Source organism: Zonotrichia leucophrys, chromosome 1 (assembly GCF_028769735.1).
Source record: "Zonotrichia leucophrys gambelii isolate GWCS_2022_RI chromosome 1, RI_Zleu_2.0, whole genome shotgun sequence".
NCBI lineage: Eukaryota > Metazoa > Chordata > Aves > Passeriformes > Passerellidae > Zonotrichia > Zonotrichia leucophrys.
Genome location: NC_088169.1, coordinates 116,341,201 through 116,364,104, shown reverse-complemented (window position 1 = coordinate 116,364,104; position 22,904 = coordinate 116,341,201). Strand labels below are relative to the sequence as shown.

Genomic DNA, 22,904 nt, shown 5'->3' with positions numbered 1-22,904 from the left:
CGATGCAAATTTATGTTTCCTTGGTCTGTTGTCCCCAAATCTTCCCATCTGGCATTGCCTAGTTTTGCATTAGTCCAGTCCTTTTAGGAGGTGATCCTTGTGTAAAGCCAGCAGGAATGACATTCTCAGCAGTGGTGAAGATCCCTGCTGATCTGAAAGGTTTTTTACAGGGACAGCATTTTTGTTGTCACCTCCCTGGTGAGCGCAGGCGAAGGTTCCAGGAGCTCCGTGTGTCTCTGGAGAGGAGCACAAGTGACAATGGGCTGGACTGCCCTTGTCTGGAAAGCCTCAGGCTGCAGACCAGGGAAATGAGCACTGATGGCAGCCATCCCACCCCTTCCCAAGGAAATTCCAACATGTTTAATGCTCCCCATAATTAGAGGAAATCATCAGGGCCCCAGCTCTCTTTTTCACTGCAGGCTTCTAAAATAAGAGCTCTGTCAAGAGTTTGCTTGTCATGTCAGGAGAAAGGAGTGGGCCTGACTTTGGGGAGAAGCAGAGACACCGTTGGCGTGTTGTAACAGGGATTGACATGGAATGACTGGGGAGTAAAATATGGTTGGGGAATAAATATGATTGATGGGGAGGTGGCATTGCCTTGGCTCCTTGCAGTAGTTGGGGTTTCTGTTATTACTGACTGCTTCCACTTTCCAGGAAAGCATTTTACAAGTAAGTGCAAGGATCCTGGCTCATTAAATGCAAAGTAGTGTAAGTGATCCCAATTATTTCTGGCCTTGGCACCTTTGGGCAGGTCTATAAAATAACATACTTACCTTACACATCAGTGTCAGTGCAACATAGCCCTGTACAGTGCTGCTGTAGCAGAGGAATTTTAATATATTTTTCTTGCAGGACATCTCTGAGACAGAGAAGATATCTGGTGAAAAATCAGTCTTCTATTTACTGATGAAAATGTTTGTTTCAAGTACCCATTCTCATCTGAAAATTTCCACCAAACAGTTGATCATCAAGGTAAGCATTTGAATTGAAATATCAGGATATTCACCATATCCCATTGGTCTGAAATTTCAGGATTGTAGTTTTTTCTTAAAGCAGACGCCTTTACTGCATGGTTGTGTGGTCAGCAGAGTCTCCTTTCCTGTTTCTTGTGACTGTTGTTGGAATTTGCTGTCAGATAACTGGCTATTAACAAAATATTTTCTGGAAATAAATGCTGTGAACTGCCTTCCCTGCAGCAGTTGATGGAAGAGTAAGGAAAATGTCTTTAATGTTTGCCCACCCCCCCTAGGCTGAATTAAGTCTGGCACTGTAATAAATTAATTAGTTTGTGCCTGCAAAGGTCTTGACATTGATCTAGAGGAGATTACTTTTGAGTTTTATTTTTTATCATTATTTATTTATTCTGTACTTTATCATTGTTTATCTAGTCTGTACTCCAGCACTCCAGCCTTGCATAAGCCTTGGATGGTTTGCTCTGGCCCTGCAGAATAATCCTCTCTGCTACTGTCTGATACAAGCTTTGATGCCAGGAGTACTTTTTGTCCTAAAAATTAATTAAAATCCCCTTCTGTACATTTAAATTAGCTATTTCACTTTTCAGGAAAACTGGTCAACTACAAGTCCACAAGACAGCAGAGTCTGTTGTTTTTAGCACCTTATTAAAGAGGACATCTTTAGTGATCCGAGATGGGGTAGAGATTAACATTGGGAATAAATACACCCAAACTGTCCTGCCCAGAGGAAACCCAGGAGGCTGTGCTGGCCCTGGACAGGGCTCTTCATGCAGTGCCCTGCAGTGTTCATGGCTCATGAATCTGTACCCAGCTTTGTGCATTGAATCTCTGCATTGAGCTCCAATCAGAGAGGCCAGTTTAATATTCAGCCCACCAGACCAAAGTTCCAGTGATTGAACTGGGGTTTAGTTGCCCTTGGCCCTTGCAAGGGTTTAAAGGCAGGTTCTCTTGGTCTCCCAGTAATGAATGTCTGAACGAAAACCTGCTCAAAATGTGCTGTTTTTCTGGTGGTTTTGGATTTCTTTGGCCAGGTGGGAACATGGACTGCCTCACTTGTCCTTGTGTCCGCTTTTCGCTGCAGTCCATTGCACTTTCTCTGGGGGGAATGCAGGAGCACGGGAGTCAGGGCAGTTATGGCAGCAGAAAGGCTGCTAAGAATAGATGGTAAGGACTGATTTTTCTGTGCAGGGCCATGTAACTGAAGGCTTGTTTTGGGATTTCACATTCTGTTCCTGCCTGGTTCTGTGAGAGCTGCAAGTGCGTTTCTATTTCCAGACTGCCAAAAATAGTCAATTATATTAAAATGAATCCTTTTCCCTTCATTTTTCTTTATTTAAATGAATTACCCTGTCAGACTGATGTAAGCAGCAGTTATTTTTAGAGTTGCTGGTGTTGTGCACAGAGTAAACGTGGAACAAATGAGTTGTGATGGCTTCCTTTTATTCTGTGTGTGGAGAGGAGCAAAGGCACAGATTGATCCTGTGTAGTGTGGGTGCCAGAGTCAGGAGCTGGGCAAGGTTTCCTCTCTTGTTGACAGGGAGTTTGGCCATGGTGTCACTTCAGTTCCTTCCTCTCCTCCCTCCTCCTGGCTTGCTTGCAGAGCTGCAGCACAGGGTCACCAGGTTTGGGTGCCTGAGGTCAGGGCCTGAAATTAGAGAGCAGCAAAGTGGGGGAAATTTCTAGATGTGTCAAAGCCTGTCTCCTTGTTGTGGTGTATCTGGGTCTACCTCACCACTCCCACAACCTCCACTTCTGTCTGGACCTTGCTGTGGTCACAGCCCACTGCTCATTTACGTGGCTATTTGTCCTTCTGCCTAATTGTTTCATGTACAAATAGCCTGATTTAGGTTTAATATAGCAACTATTTTTCTTTATGTTAGATCAGTAAATCTCTCCTACTGGGTATTTTTAAGGTGCTTTTTTTTTCTGCCTGTGATGATATAAAGATGTACAACCCTCTGAAAGCAGTATTAACCTGCTTTCCAAAAATTACAGAACTATGATTTTTATTGTGCACTATGCAGTGAAAGTCCCCCTAGTGAGTGGGAATAAGGCCTCTTGAGCTGAGGGGGTGAGGAGAGTGACAGATACTTCTTTCCATTAACCTGCTCTTCTCCTTTTCTTTCCCAAAAGAGGGAATCATGAAGTTACTCTGCAAAAAGATCTGTATCTCTTGGGGTTTTGTGTTTTAGGTGTTTTGAGGTTTATTTACACACCTCCCCTTTGTTTCCTGGACAGGTTTTACGTGACAGTGGAGTGTTTGAGTACACGTGGAAGGAACTTTCAGTCTGGCTGGAACACTTGGATAATACAAAAGAAGACCAGAAGGAAGCAGTGATTCAGTTTTTGGAAAGGGTAACAGTGTTCAAATTAGCCGGATAAACAATGCAGAGAACAGTGCTAGTGGAAACTAGAGATTTTATTGCTATTGTTGAGAAACCTGTCAAAGAGCAGCGAGTGAATTCTGAGAAAAGCGTTGTCTGGGATTCTTTAGACAGAGGTGGCTTCATTCTTGTCTTCAGTGGGAGGGACAGTGAAATGATTTGTGGGAAAATTAAATCCAAAAAGATCAGTTGTTCCAACAGCGTTGTTGGTGTGAGGGTAGGGTGTTGTATGTGTGGATAGCTTTTATCTCCTCCTCAGGTGCCAAAATGATCAGAGCTCAGTAAATTGTGATCTTGTACAAGGAAAGCTGACACTTCCCGTTTACTCTGCAGGATGTTGGATGCCCAGTGCTTCATTTCCAGGGCAGTCTCCCCAGGGACTCAGTCTGTGGTAGCAATCTGGATGCCAAATTGCAGTGGACTTTCACTTTTTCCATCAATGTGCCCTGTAGAGCAGGAACCATAGACAGAATCCTGCAGAAGTAATATGGAAGTGGCCCTCCTAAACCCTGCCCAGCTTCCAACCCCTTTTAGCACACGTTCTTTCTTAGCCACACGTGGTTCCCCTGCACATGACAGCCAGTGCACTCACTTACATTTCTCCCCCCTTTGCTGGCAGATCCTGCTGAAGCTGGTGACAAAGCCCTATCCCTACACAGACAAGGCAGCAGACGTGGTTCAGGAGGCCAGCATGCTCCAGGCCTCCATGTTTAAACAGGACTCTGACAACATCAGCATCCCTGTCTCTCACATTGATGGTATGTGGGAACCCCTCAACAGCAGAATTCCACCACTTGAGGCTGCATTTTCTAGCCCTCATCAGCAAACTGGGGATGGATAACCTAGAAATCCTGTTACAGAATCCTCCAGGATTCAGCCCTCCATGGGTACCTGGTACCAGAAGTCAGAATTGCAAAGTTACCACTTTAGCCCCAAATGTAATTTCTGATATGGTTGTGCCACTTTAGCAGTATTTGAAATCTCTCTTCATGGTCTTGCAGCAGCATTTTCAAACTAAAATGGAAATTTTAGTTTTGCCTGGGGCTGTTCATAGAACCATGGAATCCCAGAGTGGTTTGGGTGGGAAGGCCCCTTTTAAAGCTCATCCAGTTCCAGCCCCTGCCATTGCCAGGGACACTTTTCAGTAGCCCAGGCTGCTCCAAGCCCCATCCAGCCTGGCTTTGGACACTCCCAGGGATCCAGGGGCAGCCAAAGCTGCTCTGGGCACCCTGTGCTGGACAGCAGCATTGAAGCTGTCATTTTTGTGTTGCACTCAACATTTTATTTCCTGACAAATGTGGGGGCTTTTTCTACTTTTTTTCCTTTTTTTTTTTTTTTTTTTCAGGAACTAAAAGATGCTTTGTGTTCCTGGAGTGTTTTTCTGTTGTTTTTTCCAGTTAGTCTGGATCCTCTGCTTACATTTTTTCCTTCCCTTCCTAGATGTCCTGGATATGGTGGATGTTCTGATCGAGGGCAGTGATGACTTCGATGAAGAAATTGGGTTCTCTTTAAATGAAGACATGATTATCCAGACATTTCCCTTCAGTGCTGTTGTCCCTGCTGCATTAGAGGCCAGGAATGTACTGTTGCTTCAGTCTGGAGATGGAACAGGTACAGATTTTTTTTGTTTTATGTGTTATTTCTACCAGGGGAGTGAAAGTGGCATCATTTTTACCGATTTTTAATAATTTTATACTATTTATCATTTTATGACATTTATTATCTTCCCTGCAAACAGAAGGGGGTGCAGATTCCTGGTGTTTCATGCTCAGGAGAGGCACTGAAGCTCTGTAGGTGCTTGTGCCCCTTCTCCCTGACCCTGAAGAGAAGAGACACTGTCCCTGCAGGGACAGCCTTGGTCTGGCCTCAGTAACAGTGTTTTAAGGGCAGAGTGTGGAGGTCAGGAGGGGAAGGTGGTTTCCATGCCTGTGGGCAGCTCTTCCCCAGATCAGGGAGAGAGGACTGCATTGCTGAGTAGGAAATGGATGCATTGTCCAAAGAAAACTTCAGAAATGAAGCTCTGGTGGCAAATATTGCAAAGTTCTTGAGGAAACCACCTCCTTGAGGAAAGCCTTAAAATCACAGGTGGGCTTGGAGCAGGATTTGCCAGCACCACAGCACCTCATTGAGTCCTCTGTGTGTATTTGGCAGCACCTGGGGTGTGCTGAGAGTCCCAGTTCTGAAAGAAAAATCTGTTTAACTTGGACATGTTAACTGGGGTGTGCCCCCAGTACAGATCAGTTCTTCTTTCAGGTGGTGCTTGGCACCGTCCTGTTAAAAGACAGGCACGTTTAGCACAGCACAGTGAAGGTGGAGTATTTGCTTCTGCAAGAGCTAATGTGTGGAGGATTTCTCAGGTACCCCAGTGGTCAGAAACACTTGTCTAGGTCACTGCAAACACTTTTTGATCTTGCTCAGTACTTTTCTGTGTGATGCTTGGAGCCAAGGCCCACAGTAAGGAGGGTTGTTGCCCCACTGTCGTAATCATGTCAACAGTTTAATTTATTTTTGCTTTCCTAGGAGCACACATCGTGGAGTACCTTGTTGCTGTGTTCACTGACCTCCTGCACTCTCAGAGGGAACCCCTTGCTCTCTGCTTGATGTTCCAGCTCTATGACAAGGATCTCAAGTCCCTGAAAGTGTCTAAGTACCCTCAGCTCTACCAGTTTAACCAGTACTACAAGCTCTGGATACCCAAGCAATCCCAGGAACCTGTGGTAAGGAAGGCCTGAAGTCACTGAATTCTTGAGCCACTATTCCTATGAAAACCTCACAGTTTGTAGAGGTTACATTTCCTTCAGAAACAGCATTTTTATGGAGCTAATTCTGCATTTCTTGTTGATCACGTTGGGACACAGATTTGCTCCAGGGCATTTCTCTGGTGACACAAGAGTCTTTGTGGTGTTGGGGAGGGGATCCCAGGGCTGAGGGCTCATGCACAGACTCCTCACAGGCACAGCAGAGCCCGGTGCCTGCTCTGCCCTCCGTTTGCAGTTCCCCTGGGTGGGTGGAGGATCACAGCCCCCTGGGCTGGCTCTGGGGAGTGTTTCTCAGTTCAGCAGTGAACACTACGTCACATTCCCCTGGGGACACCGCTGGCCAGCTCTGCTCTAGCAGGGCTGCACTCTTGTGCTCCTGGAGCTTCAGCCCCAGTTCAGCTCAGAGCTCATCTCAAAGAGAAGAGATTCTTGTTTCATACTCATCACTGCTGCTCTCTTATGCTGTTTTTCACTTTGAACAGTTTAAAAACCACAAGGGGGTAAGTGAAGAACCCGCTGTGGCACTGGATTCTGTATTTCCCGCTTTGCTCAAGAGTGCCTATGAGAGAGGAAGCAATGCCTTACTGGAAGATGGTGTGCAGGCAAAACTGAGAGACTTGGCTTCCAGGCTGCCCCCTGAGCAGCTCTTGCTGGGAGTGAAGCACGTGCTGCTGTACCTGAAATCCACCGTGGAGAGCTTCAGCAGTGTAAGAGCAGTGCTGTCATAGTGCTGTGGTTATGGCTGGGTGATTTTAAGGTAGAAGGTACAAATGGCTTGGCTGTTAAAATTTAGGTTCCAGGTCTGTAGCTCTTTTTCCTCTGCTTGGCTCTGGGGCTACACAGCACCGTGCAGAACTGCACCTAGAGCACCTAAACTGCAACTACACATACAAAACTGCGTTTCATTTGTAAACAAATGTCAGTTTTTCTGATTATTGAAGAGTGTTGGATTTACTTTGCATGGGTTACCTTACTGATGAGTGTGAGTGTAAATAAACTCAAGATTTTAATCCAGCTCTTGGATCTCCCTGAGAAGCCTTTCACTGGCCTGTGTAAGTCCAAATGCCACAGTATAAATGAAAATCTATCAATATTTATTTGGCAGCCTGAGCCTTCTCTTAGAATCAGGTTTCTACATAGGGAAGTAGTTCCTTCCACAAGAAGCTGTTGTAACCTAAGTAGTTCTTAGTTGACTCCTATTCCTGTTGGATAATGACCCTCCTGCTCCCATTCTCCTCTTTTCTTCACTCCCAAGATGCCTTTATTTCCACAGGTTGGTAAAACCTTGGGTCCTCAGCTCATTGACCTCTATGTGGACATTCTGAGCCTCTTGTTGTGCCGGGGCAGTCAGGTAAAGCTGGAGCAGCAGCAGCAGCAGGAGGAGCACCAGGCTGAGTCAGATCTCTTCATGGATGAGGAGTCTCTGATGGCAGAAGGGTCTTCAAATGACCAGGTACCAAATCCTTGATGCAGAGGCACCTGTTAGTAAACTTGGATTTGATTGATTCTTTAGGGAGCAGTTTTGCTGAACAGAGAGGTGCTGGTAAGGTCTTGGAGGAGAATTTAGGAACATAGAACATGTGGTCCAGCGGCTGCAAAATTACTGTCTGGAGATGTGAGCCAGCTGCATCACCCACAGTCTCACCCCTGAGCTGGAGCAAGGTCAGGAGAGGTCCTGAAAGAGATCACCTTGCAGAAAAAAATGTATTCCCTCAGCCCAGTGTGAAAATTACATGGTTGATGAGTGAGTTTTGCCCCTCTTTCATCTGTTCTGGGAATTTGTGGAGATTAGAATGCATTGATGAACCTAGAATATTCAGTTTTCCTCTGGAGATGAGCTTAGACATGTTTAGAATGTTCTGTATAACAGCATAAGTGTTGGGAGAATGGTATTTATGTGCTTGCAGTTCATTAATATTTTTTATCCTCTGGCCAGCTAGTAGACAATTTAATGTTCAATAATTGCAATTGACAAGCTGTGGCAGATGAATGAGGTTTTTTTTCCCCTGCACTATCCACTCATTGATACAGTTACCCGTGTTTGTTACAGACCCTGGAGGATTTGCTCACCCTGATTTTCAGACACCCTACGCTGGAGAGCTGGTTCCTGGCCGTGCAGCTGCGCTCTGTTCCTCAGCCTGGCTTGAACCCCGTCACTGTGAAGCTCCTGTCAGCTCACCTCAGTTCTGGGGTGCTCCAGCTGCTGAAAACAGCTGCCCCCATCGTGCAGGGCCTCACAACAGATCACAGACACGTCTTGTCCAAGTATTTCGAGGCCGTCACCAAAAGTGTCCTGGCAGAGCTGCAGGCTGTGGGCAAGGGCAGAAGCCAGGCCTGTGCCAGGAGGTCTCAGCAGCTGCAGGCTCTGGAGGAGCTGCACACGTACATGGCTGCAGCCCAGCTGAAGGAGATCACTCTAACCATGCTGCAGCTTCCTGAGATGAGCTTGACTGAGCAGAAATCTGACGAATCCCCTAAGAAGGGGAAGCAGTTAAACTTCTATGGACAAGTTTTGGTGAAGCTCCTTACAGACAGCTACCAAAGGCATCCCCAGCAAGGAGAGTTTCTGCTCTCCACAGGGCACATTAAAGCTTTGGGGGTATTGATGTCAGCATCAGCCAGCAAGGATTTGGAGGAGGTTTTCCTCCAGGCTCTCCAGAGTGAGCCAGTCCTTGCCCTGGCTGTTGGTGTCGAGGTCCAGGCTCACTGCCTGGCCCGGTGCTCACACACCTCCCTGGCCATCGTGGCCGTGCTGATCCAGCACTGCAGGACTCACCTGCTGCAGTTTGAGCTCTGGTGTCTGGGCAGTGGCACTGGGAAGTTCCTCAGGAAGCACATGGAGAGCTTCCTGCCCCTCATTAATGTGTACTTGCAGTGCAGAGACCAGCACAGCTTCAGCCGACCTTCCGCAGGTAAGGGCACTGCTGAGCCCTGCTGGGGATTCAGGGCTCAGACTCCCTGCTTAGCTCCTGCTGGCCTTAAAGGGGTGGAATCTTTGCACAGCAGACAATGGTGATAAAACTTAGATGTCCTTTAAGTTTTATCACCTTTATCACCTGACCTCCAAGGGCTGTCTTGGAAGTACCTCTGTAGCACTGAAGGTGAAGAGCTGTTCTGAGGGCTGGCTCTTAGACTGCAGCCAAGGGCTCTTACAGTTACTGCTGCCCAGATTTCTCTTTTGAAGCCCTTATTTAATGCTCAGTGCATGTGAAAATCTGTCATTGTGCTTCTCCTGGCTTGGTACAGGAGGTAAAACCTTTTGTTCAGATAGAAGAGTGTCTGCAGTGTGCAATGCCACAGCCAGATGGCTTTTGCAGAACCTGAGCTTTCACTTTGACAGAGTCCAAAAATTTCTTCTGAAACAAATCTCCAGCTGTGGGCTGGCTACAGTCATGCCCTCCTAAGCTGGCAGTCCAGAACTTTCCAAACCCACAGCAGCATTACATCCATGGACAAGTGTGTTAAATCCCTACCAGCAAAACGATGAGTCAGGATTCAACTGGATGGAACAGGATCACTTTAATTTCATTTCTCTTATTGCCCAGAAATGTAAATAGCAAAGGTAACTGACTGGGGCTGTAGCTCTCAGGCAGTGCTAAGAGCTTGTCAGCAGCCTGGGAAGCAGAGGATGGGTAAAGAAGTGAGCCTCTTGTAGCACATCTCTGTTACAGAGCAGCAGCTGCTGTAGCAGCATTCCCTAGAAACTGAGCGGTCTGGGCCTGGATTAGAAAGTGATTTGGGGTGAGTGTGTTGTGTTTAACACCTGCAGGCGGTGGAACCTGTGCCCTCTGCTCTCCCAACAGTTATCTCAGCTGTCACCCCTGTCCTGAGGAAAGCCCTGTGGAAGGAGCTCTGTGCCGGGATCCAGGACAGCGGAGCGTCACACGAGGCCTCTCTGAAACTGCAGATCCTTGCAAAGTTACTGCCACCTGTGCAAAGCAAAGGGCTGCACAGCCTGATGGAGTGCCTTCCTGCTGCTCTGGAGAGAGCAGGGAGTGAGGAGAGGTGGGCAGTGTGTGTGTGTGTGCCTCCCTCAGGGCTCAGTCTGTCCTGTAACAGGAATGGGAGCTGTAACAGCATCCTCTCCTCACAGAATCCAGCCAAACATCTTTAACATATACAGAACCAAGTTAAAGTGTTAATTGAAAAATCCCCAACTGTCCCTGTGCAGCTGGGCCGTGGCAGATGCCATTTCCACAGTGCTTAAAGACTCGGAGGAGCTGCGTTCCTGGAGGAGACAGCTCTTGTCAGCCTGCATGAAGGGGTTGGTGGCCATCTACAGCAGCAGTAAGGAGGAAAGCAAGCCGGAAGTGGAGAGGTCCATGCTGCTGAGGCTCGAGGAATTACTGGTGAGACTCCTTACCTGCTTTGCCACAGGGGGACTGCATGCATGTGTGTGATTGGGCAGTTGTAGGTTTTGTAAATACAGATTGGGCTTGATTTCCTCTTTTATGGATTCTGGTTGCCATGGACTTGTAATAGCTTTTGTAGAGGCCTGATAATCCTTTATATGAAGCAGTTTTATGTTCTTGATGATGGCTTTTTGGTAAGAATCCCCTTTGAAGACAGGAGTTTGAGGTATTTAGGAGTAAAAATCAAAGGTTACCAGTGGAATTTAATTTTTTTAAATTAAAAAAGGTGATGGAGATACTTCTGCCAAGACCCACCTGCCATGCCATCTGAAGTCTGGGGCAGAAATCTGGTTGATCATGAATAGAAATCCAGACTATGATCCTGAAGAACAATACTTGGTCACTCCCTCTGTGCTGTCCCTGGGTTTGGGTTCTGATCACCCCATGAGTGTTTGGCCTGCATGTTCTCAGTGTGTCCCTTGAACTGAAACCGCTGCAGAGGCTCCCTGTGCCAAATGTAAACCAGCAATGTAAACCAGCCCCTCTTTTACTGCTGCACACAGGGTGTGCTTGGAGAGGTGGACCCAGATGACTGGTGCAGCCTTGTGAAGACAGGACTCAAGTAAGTGTTTCCATTTTAATTTGGTTTGGTGTTACTAAACTCGTTTTCTTTGCCAAGTTCTCATTTGTTAAACAACTCTTAATTTCAAGCAGGTTTCCTTGGGTTGGTTGTGGCCTGACCCCTCTGTGCTCCCTCTCCCAAGGTACCGGTACAGGGATGGGACATTCCTGAGGGTGCTGAACGCTGCCATCCAGTTCCTGTACAAGGAGGAATCCCCACTCAGGCAGAGCTTGCTCAGGCTCTCCAAGCTGCACATGATGGTCACACAGCACTCTCTGTTTCTGTCTGCCATCCTGAGGCACAGAGAGGAGGATGGCACCAACGCCCAGACCAGAGGTATTTTACATCATCTCCTTCCCACACTGAACACAGTTATTCTTGTCTTTCTTGCATTATATTCTCTCCATCCAGCAACACACCCGCTCATGTAAATACTGCAGAGTTATTAACAGTTCCAGAATATTGGCATTTAAATTGTGCCTCTGCTTGCATCCAAATGTTGCATTCATTTTATGCTGGTTTTAAACACTTCAGTTTTTAAAACTGCTGGAAAGGTGGGTTTGGGTGTTTGTTTGTTTGTCTGTTTGTTTTTCTGGTATTTTTAACGCAGTCAAAGTCTCAGATTGATTCTTTTGGTTTCTGTGAGGCAGTTAGTGTAAGATCACTGAAGTGCACAAAGGTCCTGTGATGCTTAAACCTGTTCTAAAATAGGGTGACACAGGAGATTTAAAGTTGATTTTGCAAGTTTTATCAAAAATGGCAATTCAAATTATGTGTATTTCATATTGCAACCTTTCATGAGGAATATCCCTCCAGAGGAATACAAATTGGATGTAGTTCATGTGTAGGATTGGCTTTGTTTCTTCTTCACTAAAATCCTCCCTGGCCTTGAACCACATTTAATCCACACAGACCTCAGCTTTTCCCCACTGTGCAGAGGTTTGAGATGCAGTGATTGAAGGAGCTGTGTAAGAAAAGGGGGGGAAATTCTCAGGGCAGTGTATTGATAACAATTTTTGTTTATTGATGAGCAAAATGTAGACAAGCTTTTAAGTTTTAAAGCACCTGAAAAGAGAGAAAAGCTCTTGTGAGGTCACCAATTAGTGAAAATAAGGAATAGATTTTGCTGTTTACTGTGTGTATGTGTGTTACCTGTAGAGTGTATTTCTGTAGAATCAGGATGGATTCTGTGAGGCCAGCTGCTGTTCCAGAAGCTTGGTGCCACCAGTGCATTCAATTTAGGAGGGCTCCTTCAGGAGCTCTTCAGTTTTGGCATGTGTTTCATATTCCTGCACATAGCAGGGTCAAAGCCCAGGCCTTTCCAGATAGTGGGAGCAGGGAAACCTGGAGTTGGGTCCCGAGTGTGCTGCAGACAGCCTGTTTGTTCTTGAGGAACCCAATCACTGGCACTTTGTGCCTCTCAGCTGGTTACAGAGCAAAGGTGGAGCATTTGTGTACCCCAGGGGACAGAGTTCCTGTGGCTCACAAAGCACCCACAGTGCTGAGCCTTGCTGGGACACAGTGCAGAGCATTCTGATATTTACTGCAGCTGGGGTGTTGGTTTGTGCTGTGTGTGTGTTGGGGTGTTGGTTTGTGCTGTGTGTGTGTTGGGGTGTTGGTTTGTGCTGTGTGTGTGTGTTGGGGTGTTGGTTTGTGCTCTGTGTGTGTGTTGGGGTGCTGGTTTGTGCTCTGTGTGTGTGTTGGGGTGCTGGTTTGTGCTCTGTGTGCACCCATCAGGAGGGGTGTTGGGGTGTTGGTTTGTGCTGTGTGTGTGTTGGGGTGTTGGTTTGTGCTGTGTCTGTGTTGGGGTGCTGGTTTGTGCTCTGTGTGTGTGTTGGGGTGCTGGTTTGTGCTGTGTGTGTGTGTTGGGGTGTTGGTTTGTGCTGTGTGTGTTGGGGTGTTGGTTTGTGCTGTGTGTGTGTGTTGGGGTGCTGGTTTGTGGTGTGTGTGTTGGGGTGTTGGTTTGTGCTGTGTGTGTGTGTTGGGGTGCTGGTTTGTGCTGTGTGTGTGTGTTGGGGTGTTATTTGTGCTGTGTGTGTTGGGGTGTTGGTTTGTGCTGTGTGTGTGTTGGGGTGTTGGTTTGTGCTGTGTGTGTGTTGGGGTGTTGGTTTGTGCTGTGTCTGTGTTGGGGTGCTGGTTTGTGCTCTGTGTGCACCCATCTGGAGGGCTGTTGGGGTGTTGGTTTGTGCTGTGTGTGTGTTGGGGTGTTGGTTTGTGCTGTGTGTGTGTGTTGGGGTGTTGGTTTGTGCTCTGTGTGTGTGTTGGGGTGCTGGTTTGTGCTCTGTGTGTGTGTTGGGGTGTTGGTTTGTGCTGTGTGTGTTGGGGTGTTGGTTTGTGCTGTGTGTGTGTGTTGGGGTGTTATTTGTGCTGTGTGTGCACCCATCTGGAGGGGTGTTGGGGTGTTATTTGTGCTGTGTGTGTTGGGGTGTTGGTTTGTGCTGTGTGTGTGTGTTGGGGTGCTGGTTTGTGCTGTGTGTGTGTTGGGGTGTTGGTTTGTGCTGTGTGTGTGTGTTGGGGTGTTGGTTTGTGCTGTGTGTGTTGGGGTGTTGGTTTGTGCTGTGTGTGTGTTGGGGTGCTGGTTTGTGCTGTGTGTGTGTGTTGGGGTGTTGGTTTGTGCTCTGTGTGTTGGGGTGCTGGTTTGTGCTCTGTGTGTTGGGGTGCTGGTTTGTGCTGTGTGTGTGTGTTGGGGTGCTGGTTTGTGCTGTGTGTGTTGGGGTGTTGGTTTGTGCTGTGTGTGTGTGTTGGGGTGTTGGTTTGTGCTGCGTGTGTGTTGGGGTGTTGGTTTGTGCTCTGTGTGTGTTGGGGTGTTGGTTTGTGCTGTGCGTGTGTGTTGGAGTGTTGGTTTGTGCTCTGTGTGTGTTGGGGTGCTGGTTTGTGCTGTGTGTGTTGGGGTGTTGGTTTGTGCTGTGTGTGCACCCATCTGGAGGGGTGTTGGGGTGCTGGTTTGTGCTGTGTGTGTTGGGGTGCTGGTTTGTGCTGTGTGTGTTGGGGTGTTGGTTTGTGCTGTGTGTGTTGGGGTGTTGGTTTGTGCTGTGTGTGTGTGTTGGGGTGTTGGTTTGTGCTCTGTGTGTGTGTTGGGGTGCTGGTTTGTGCTCTGTGTGCACCCATCTGGAGGGGTGTTGGGGTGCTGGTTTGTGCTGTGTGTGCACCCATCTGGAGGGCTGTTGCGGTGTTATTTGTGCTGTGTGTGTTGGGGTGTTGGTTTGTGCTGTGTGTGCACCCATCTGGAGGGCTGTTGCGGTGTTATTTGCGCTCTCTGTGCTGCGGGAGCTGCAGGCTCAGGCTGTGCTCATTGCAGAGGCTCTGGTGGACATCCTGCTGACGGCTGTGCAGCTCAGCCCCTCTCTGTGTGACAGCAGCCACCTCCCCGTGCTGCTGGGAGCCTACGGGGCCACGCTGAGCACCACAGGTGAGTGTCACTGCTGGGGGCACCCCCTTCTGCAGCTGGTCCTTGTGTCCACAGGCCACTAACTTGGGCTTCCATCTTGGGTTTCAGATCAGAAGATACTGCTGCTGCTTCAGCTGTATGAGAAGAATAATCAAAGTCTTATCAACTCCAGGTGAGCTGAACACCTTCCTTTGCTGGGCAAACTACACACAGGGAGTCTCTCAACTGGTATTTTCCAGGGTCTCATTTTTAAATTAAGGAGACAGTGAACAAGGTGCAACCTAAAGATGAATGTTACTTTTGGAAACACTTGTACTACTCATTTCCTATTTTTAATGTAATTCTCTTCTGTTGCCCAGACTCTGTGTGTCTGTGGGTTAGATGAGGCAATGTCTCATTTCTGGGGTCAGTCACTCTCCAGAATTGGGGCTCACTATAGGGGTCTTCTCACAGATGGGAGAAACATAAGTCTGCAACATAAGTCTCTAGTGGACTTTTCCCTTTCCTGTGCCCAGGCAGTCCACAGGAAAGCCTGCTGCCAACACTTGTGGTTTGGCCTGCCTCCCTCACATGCACTTTGCTGTCTCGAGGCGGGAGCAGAAATGGCTCCAGCAGTGCAGAGCACTGGCTCAGGCAGCTGAGGCAGCTCTGGATCCCTGTCCCTTCATGCAGCTGCTGTCACTCTTACCTGCACTTACAGCCTGAATCCACAGGTGCCTCTGAGTGGGTACATCTGACTTGGATGGACCGGGGAGGGCAGGATGAGACACAGACTAAATTTGCGAGGCTTTGGGATGGATGGAAAAGGTGTTGCCAGGGAAACAAGTTACAGTTTCAAGTGCCACAGGGTACTAACCACAAGTGAATACAAAATTTCGGTTCTCCTGCCTAATGTGTTTGCCTTTAACAATGTTTCAGGATCCTGCTGTGGGGTCCAGCCGCTGTGGAGCATCACAAGACGTGCAAGAGTCTGGGGAAGTCCCTGTGGCAGCAGCCCAGCATGGAGGAGATTCTGTGTCTGCTGGATCGGGAGAAGATGATGAGGACGATCCTGTCGTTCCCTCAGCACCGCCGGCTGCTGCCATCACAGGTGCTCTGGGGTCAGCCTGTCCATGGTTCCCTTCTTGGAGAGGCAGGAACGCCCTTGAGCCGTTCATGGCTGGCACCCCTGTAACCCATGGCAGTTTGTTTCCATCAGGAGAGTCGTTTATGCCACTCATGGCTGGCCCCCCTGTAACACACAGCAGTTTGTTCCCTTCAGGACAGTAATTTCAGTTCATAGGAGGGATTAGTTCTGCAGAGTAATTGCAGGATACAGGCCACGTCCTGTCAGCAGGGAGATAGTGCATTGCAGAGGTTGTCATGTATGTGAGACCAGGATTGCACAGCCCAAGGACCCACTGGCTCTCCAGCCTGCCTTACAGTTTGCTGGATTGCTGTTGGTGCTGCTCAAGGGAAATAGTTGTGGGTGTGCTCTCACAGTGAAAGCCAGGTTTGAACACAAGCATGTCTCACCCTGCGGTGCATTGTATTTTACAAGGTGCAGTATCAAGGGGTTTGTAGTGGGATGAGGTGGTTGTGGAAGTTTGAAACCAAGCTTGAAATTGGTGCTGTTCCTTACAAATGCTGGTTTGGATTTGCTTTCAGGGGATACAAGAGTCACTATATAAAGATGAAACAGTGAAGAGCCTTGATGACTTCTATGATCCTTGTTTTCTGCTTCAGCTCTTCAGTGAACTGACCAGGCCAGGTACAGTGCGTGTTTCTCTTTGGTATTTAGTGTTTCTGTTTGGTATTTAGTGTTTCTGCTTGATGTTCAGTGTCAGGTTGCTCTGCTGCAGAGCTGCCCCTGGAGCGCTGTTATCCCTGATCCAAGAGCCAATACTGCCAGGAATTTGTGCCTGACTTTGGGGGGAAAAACAACCTGCTGTGAGGGCTGTGGCTGGACTGGCTGGAGATCTGGCCTGTGCAGAACAGAGAAACTTCAGCCAGCTCATTTTCCACCAGACAGATGGGCATGGGGCCAGTGTGTTTCACAAGTGGGCTGGTGCTCTGGACTGTCAGCAGGGCTCTGTCTGACATGACTCAGCTCTGCATGTGGAGAGGAGAAAATAGCCCTCTGAGCTTCTCCACACAGAGAGAGTGAGAGTCTGTGTCCTGAGAGGGGCATTGGGAAGGGCCCAAGTGATTGATGGGTCCCAGTCCCAGGGTGCCTGTAAACCACGTCAGCTGCTCTTGGAACTCCCAGTTCTTTATTTGTTTGCTCTTTGTGCTGGCTGCACAGTGCCATCAGAATGCATAAACATGGACTTGTTGCACAGTGCTCAGTGCTTGCTGAGGAAAAAGCAAATCTGGGGCTGGGCAGATAGCAAGTTCTGTCTATCTTTAGCTCTGATAAGCATCTTATGGAAAGCTTTTCCATCCTGGTTCTCAAGGTCCTTTAAATAAGCTCTATGTCAGACATAGAATTAAATTGGGGTGCTTTTCTAATAAAAGCTTGTTATTTTATGTCAGTTTTTGAACATATTGTCCAAGGGCAGCAGGATGGAAAATATTACCACTGCATGCTTTCATTGAAGGCAAGTTTTCCAAATAAATCTTCCTGTGGCCTGCTGAAGTGAGAATCTTGGGTTTCATCCTGTGGCCCTCTGCCCCATTGGGAATGGTGGGTTCACACCAGCAGCAGGGCTGCAGCCTGAAGGAGCAGAGTGCTGGCCCTGGGACAGATGGCAGGGCTGGGGGGAACTGGAGACTCTGCTTGAGCTGGCAGTGGGAAACTGCCAGGCATGAAATTGGGTTTTAGTAGTTCTAGCAGTAGAGAAAGAGATGAGAGAAATAGCCCAGGTGCTGGTACAGGGACAGAAATAATCTGTGATTATTTAAACGTGGTTTTATATATATAAATACATACATGCACACATACACACATGTACATATATATACACACATATTTACACACACACTAGTCTGTGTGGGCAGTGATAGAGGAGGAAATCAGTGGGCCACATGTGGGTGCTTGGCAGTAAGATTGCAGCCCCTTCCTTCTTAAATAGGAATGTTTGTTTTAGAAACTTCCTCCTGACCTTCAGTGTGAATGACAAGAAAATCCATGAATATTATTGCTAAACTTGTGTACATTTGTAGCTGTAAAACACCCCTGAGGTGCCGTGGGGCTCCATGCCTGGAGGTGAGGTGGGACGTTCACACGCAGTCATTTCCAGCCATCAGTGAGTGCAGATGGCAGCAAACACATCCAAAGCACACAGAGCAGGAGCCCTCAGAGGAGAAACCCCAGATCCTGAAGGCTGAATGCCGCAGTGTGTGCTTCCTGCTTGCTCTGGGGCTGATCTCTGCCCATTGCTGGATTTTGTTTTACCTGGAAGGGCTCAGGGCAGGCCTGACCACCAGAGTCACTTGTGCCTGCACAGGGACACCTGCTGTGCTTTATGGGCTGTTCGTGTGTTACTCTCCCATCCTTTCTGTGCAAGAGCTTTTTAGTGCTGCTTTTTCAGGCACCCTGTAATGCTCTGGAGAGATGAATTTTCCCTCTGGTTGTTCTTTGTACTCAGCTTCCCTGACACAGTGAGACACAAAGATGTGTGTACAGAATTTACCCCAACTTTGCATGGCCTGGTGGGCAGGATCGTCCCTGTCTCAATAAGTGAGAGCAGCCCCGTGCATTTCAGCTCACGTAGAGAATTCCTGCTCAGAGGGAATTGCTGGAGCCCTCTGTGAGCTGGAGGAGCCTCCGTGGCCTGAGGTCACAGTTTGTGGGGTAGAGCCAGGAATGGGTGCTCATGGCCAGGGGTGTGAGGGGTTCGAGTGCTGTGACACACCCTGGACTGTCAGTGCTAACACAGGCTGCTCTCTGCTTCTCTCCCATCCCCTCAGAGTGCGTGGTGGCCTGTCACAAGTTTGTGGAAGTCAACGCCCTGGGTCTCACCGTGGCTGCCCTGAGCAGCTACGACCCCAGCATGAGAGCGGCGGCGTATTTTGTGCTGGCCTCCTTCCGCTGCCACCTGGACGGGGCTCGCTGTCGGGAGCAGAGCCAGGTGAGCAGTGCCAGGGTGCCAGGTAACATCTGGTACATCATGGACATGTGTGGGGGAGATGCTGCCTTGCTCATCCACCCACATGCATGTGGGGAGACAGCTAAAAGAAGCCTTCTATCCTCTCTCCCATTGTTTCTCCTCTATTGCTTTGGGTTTCCTCCTGCTATAACCATGGACAGAGAAAGGGGAAAACACGTTGTAGAAATTCTTGGGAGTTTTGTATGCAGGACTGGCAATCCTGATGGAATTGATATTTGGCCTGTATGGCCCATGCAGCGTCCCAGAAGCTGGTTGGTGCCTTGTTCTCCTGTTGTGTTCACTGGGGCTGTGCCTCAGCCTCTCTCCCTGGGCTCTTGCAGTTGCTGTATCTCTTGGACGCCGTGCAGAACGGAATCAGGCAGCCCAACCTCAGGCTCACCTTCTCCCTGAGCCTCTACATTGCCCGTGTGGCACAGCAGATCCTGAGGCCAGGTACTGGGACTTGCTGGGTGAGCAGCAGGGCTCACTTGGGGAGTGCTGATCTCCTCAGCTGCTCCGTGCTCTCCTGACTGAGCTGCAGTTCTGGGCAGGGAAGGGGAGGCTGGGCAGCACCGAGGGAGCTCGGAGCAAAGGCCCTGTGCACTTCTGGGCTGTTCTCCAGCCTGGAGCTCTGCACACGCGCTGCAGCTTCCACGGATTGTGGTCCCTGGTTGTGCACTGGGAGCCTTGTCCTCCTCCAATGCAGCTTTATTAACCAGCTTTTCCCTTCACAGAGGACCACATGTACATAAAGGTGAACAGATTCCTGCTGTCACACCAGTATTTGGACCTGAGGAAGGTACCAGGCTTTTTCCAGCTTTTCTACAGTTTTGATTTTGAGGTAAGAGTCCCATTTTAGGTATCCAGTAATTAATTCTTCAGAAATGTACTAAAAACAGCCATAAAAAATACAATGACATCTCATTCTCCCATAGGTAGTTAATTATTTATTTATTATCTTTCTTATGTTTCATATTGGAATGAAAAATGTTGTTTCTATGGGGTTTTTGTTTCTTTCTTAATACCAACACACAGTGAGTTGTGCTGTGTGTGCTCTGTGAGCACAATAAACAGAATATTCTGCCCCAGCTAGCTGCAATTCCTCTTTGAGTTTAGATTAGTAATGTTGAGTTCAACTGAAGTGTTTTAGGAACAGCAACTTCTAAAATTCCATTTCCACTGCATGTTTGGGCTGCAGACTGACTGTTCCCAGTGGATGTTAGTGATTAAATTTGATAGGAATGGGAAAGGAGAGGTCCAGAACAAGCTGCAGTGAGCTTTGAGCTGGCATTCAGAGGGAACCAGGGTTCTGTGCTCAGGGTTTTGTGCTCTTGGGAACAGGTTTTCTTTGGAAATGTCTGAATGCCTGAGGGTGGTGTTTCTCTTTGTGGCTCCAGTACAAAACAGAGCGGGAGTGGATCCTCAGGTTCCTTGGGGAAGGGCTGCGTGACAAACACTGCTATGAGCTCTATGACTACCAGAGGATTTTCCAGGTCATTCTGTCCTTCTTCAACAGTCCTTTGTGTGACGAGGGCTCCCAGGTAAGAATTAAAAAAGAAAGTTCCCAAACCCCCAAACCGCAGAGGTTTGCGTGGCTTTGAGATCCCGAGTACAAACCAGAAAGGAGCAGCTGACTCTGCCTTGGCTCACTTGAAAATCTGTTCCTTGTTGGTTTTGTGTATGTGTAGAGGGGCCAATAATTGCTTGTGTCTAAACCAGCGCCACCCTCATCCCTGAAACTGGAACGGGTTCCTGCCTTCATGGAGCCTCACGTGGGTGCCCTGGTTTTGCTCCTGCGGTCGGCGCCTTTTCCTTTTTTGGGGTCTCTATTCCCCAGCCAGTGCATTTGTTACCTGAGCAGGCTTCAGCAGAAGGGAAACCCACGTGCCAGGAGCTCTCAGGTTTGGGAGCATCCACCCTGAGTGTGTCAGGTATCAAACCTCAGGCAAAAAGATAAACTTGTCTTGCTGCCTGAATGCTTCTGTAAGAGCAGCACCTGCGGTGTGAAGCTGTGAAGGGAGAATGTCTGTCCTTCCCTGGAGCTGCTGAGAAGAGCTGGTGGTCATTTTACCATTAAGTTGATCGGGTACCAGCCAGATTGCTAATTTAAAATTACATCATTAGATCCTGACTGTAAAACACAAATTGTGTTTTCTGTTTCAGCGTCGCATCCTGGAGATCTTGCAGAGTGCTGCCCGTGTCACCAGAGCTGCCTATGAGCTGGTGCAGGATCACAGCCTGCTCACGTGGCTCCTGCACAGCCTGGAGAGAAGGTACAGAGTGCAGGAGACATGGGAGCCACTGTCCTGTCCCCAGTGCAGGAACGGGGGGCTGAGGGTGGAACAAGGGGGACAGACAGGGGGACAGGGCACCAAGGGGGACAGACAGGGACACCAAGGGGGACAGACAGGGCACCAAGGGGGACAGACAGGGGGACAGGGCACCAAGGGGGACAGACAGGGCACCAAGGGGGACAGACAGGGGGACAGACAGGGGGACAGGGGCACCAAGGAGGACAGACAGGGGCACCAAGGGGGACAGACAGGGCACCAAGGGGGACAGACAGGGGGACAGGGGCACCAAGGGGGACAGACAGGGGGACAGGGACACCAAGGGGGACAGACAGGGACACCAAGGGGGACAGACAGGGGGACAGGGCACCAAGGGGGACAGACAGGGGGCAGGGCACCAAGGGGGACAGGGCACCAAGGGGGACAGACAGGGGGACCAAGGGGGACAGACAGGGGGACAGGGCACCAAGGGGGACAGACAGGGCACCAAGGGGGACAGACAGGGGACCAAGGGGGACAGACAGGGACACCAAGGGGGACAGACAGGGGGACCAAGGGGGACAGACAGGGGGACAGGGCACCAAGGGGGACAGACAGGGGGCAGGGGCACCAAGGGGGACAGACAGGGCACCAAGGGCTGTGCTGGCAGAACTTGCTGCACTCTGAGGTGTCCCTGTGTTTCTGAGAACAGAACCAAACTGCTTTCAGGCTGTGGTAGGAGGGAGGATGGTGGGGGAGCTTTGTGATTTGGAAATCACTTCCCTGAAAAACCAAAAAAGCAGAATGGCACCTTGTGCTGGTGTTTTTACTTTCTAAATTTCAAGCAGCCTCGGATCACCTCCTGTCACAGGAGCTGCAGCACAGGAAGTGGATTGGGGCACAGGGATGGATTGGAGCTGTCTCTGTCTAGAACATTGCTCCTGCCCTTGCCTCTCCCTCACACAGACATCTCTTCTGCATGCACAGAGTGCCCTGACAGGCTCAGGCAATGCACCAAAAGTGCACTGGAATATGGTCCCTGGAGGTGATGGGCCAGCTGCTGGTGACGATCTGCCTTTCAATGTGGTTTTCTTTTTTTCTTTACCTTTTTTTGTTTGGTTTTGTTTGTTTTTCAGGTTTCTGGAGAACAAGGTGATACATAAAATTATTTCCTTAGTCCACACGCTGTGGCTAACAAATTTAGGAGACAAGAGACAAAACAAGAATCGATCCCAGGAGAACAGGAAACTTCTTCCTATTCAGCTTGTAAATGAATTTCTGTGTGTTTTGGTGGCGTTAATCAAACATATTCGGTGAGTGCTTTGTTTTGGTTTTTGTTTTAGTTGGTTTGCATTTCATCTTCTGCCCAGTTTGAACCTCATTAAGGCCAGGAGGATTTCTGTATCTCTGCTAGAGGGATGGCTTTTTTCACCTTCAGTTTGTGTGCTGAGTAGTGAATTTGGATCAGGTTTCTTTGACAGGAGCATTTAGGTGTTTGAATACAGGGGAAGTAAAGTAAAATGTGATGCACAGTTGCTGTCGAGTCCTTTGTCCTTAACTCCTGGCCATTCTGACAGCAGGGGTTAGGAGCTGTGCTGATGAATTAGCATGCATGGCAGTTGTGTTTTCTCTTGCCAGGGCTAACACAGACCTGGCCAGGCTGGCTGAGCTGTTCAGCACCCTCAGCTCCGTGCTGCAATACCGTGCTGGGGTTGTGGAGGCCTTCAGGGACATGAGGCGATTCACGGTCAACGCCAGCGTCCTCTCCAGCCGGGAGCTGCTGCTGCTGCTGCACAGGTGGAGCCTGGTCAGCACAGACCTGCAGCTGCAGCAGGACCTGCAGGCCCTGGCCCACAAGTACCAGCACAAGGAATTGCTCAGTAAGTGCTGAAATGCCTCAAGGAAGGTTTGTTTCCTTGTGGCTGTTACAGAGCAGCAGTTCAAGTGAGGCAAACTCCTCTGAAGTAGTGCTAATGCCTTCTGTCGGACTGGCGGACCTTGAGGGAGGAGGGAAGGACATGGAAAGGCATTTTTCAGGTCTTCCTTGTGATGATTTAGAACCTTACCACAATTTGGAAGCTTTGG

General features: G+C 48.8%; 1 protein-coding gene across 1 annotated transcript in view; it reads left to right on the top strand.

The window, feature by feature from the left end:
* URB1 (URB1 ribosome biogenesis homolog) overlaps window positions 1–22,904 on the top strand; it is a 38,196-nt gene that overhangs the window by 12,617 nt on the left and 2,675 nt on the right. The window contains exons 15-37 of the mRNA XM_064729184.1: window positions 853–972; window positions 3,213–3,329; window positions 3,978–4,116; window positions 4,799–4,969; window positions 5,879–6,075; window positions 6,600–6,824; window positions 7,391–7,570; window positions 8,168–9,029; window positions 9,921–10,122; window positions 10,289–10,466; window positions 11,033–11,091; window positions 11,234–11,427; window positions 14,390–14,500; window positions 14,588–14,651; window positions 15,398–15,569; window positions 16,127–16,229; window positions 18,371–18,531; window positions 18,891–19,002; window positions 19,284–19,390; window positions 19,947–20,090; window positions 20,713–20,822; window positions 21,956–22,132; window positions 22,458–22,699. Of these exons, the coding sequence (XP_064585254.1) occupies window positions 853–972; window positions 3,213–3,329; window positions 3,978–4,116; window positions 4,799–4,969; window positions 5,879–6,075; window positions 6,600–6,824; window positions 7,391–7,570; window positions 8,168–9,029; window positions 9,921–10,122; window positions 10,289–10,466; window positions 11,033–11,091; window positions 11,234–11,427; window positions 14,390–14,500; window positions 14,588–14,651; window positions 15,398–15,569; window positions 16,127–16,229; window positions 18,371–18,531; window positions 18,891–19,002; window positions 19,284–19,390; window positions 19,947–20,090; window positions 20,713–20,822; window positions 21,956–22,132; window positions 22,458–22,699 (4,147 nt within the window). The remainder of the gene's footprint in view (window positions 1–852; window positions 973–3,212; window positions 3,330–3,977; window positions 4,117–4,798; window positions 4,970–5,878; window positions 6,076–6,599; window positions 6,825–7,390; window positions 7,571–8,167; window positions 9,030–9,920; window positions 10,123–10,288; window positions 10,467–11,032; window positions 11,092–11,233; window positions 11,428–14,389; window positions 14,501–14,587; window positions 14,652–15,397; window positions 15,570–16,126; window positions 16,230–18,370; window positions 18,532–18,890; window positions 19,003–19,283; window positions 19,391–19,946; window positions 20,091–20,712; window positions 20,823–21,955; window positions 22,133–22,457; window positions 22,700–22,904) is intronic.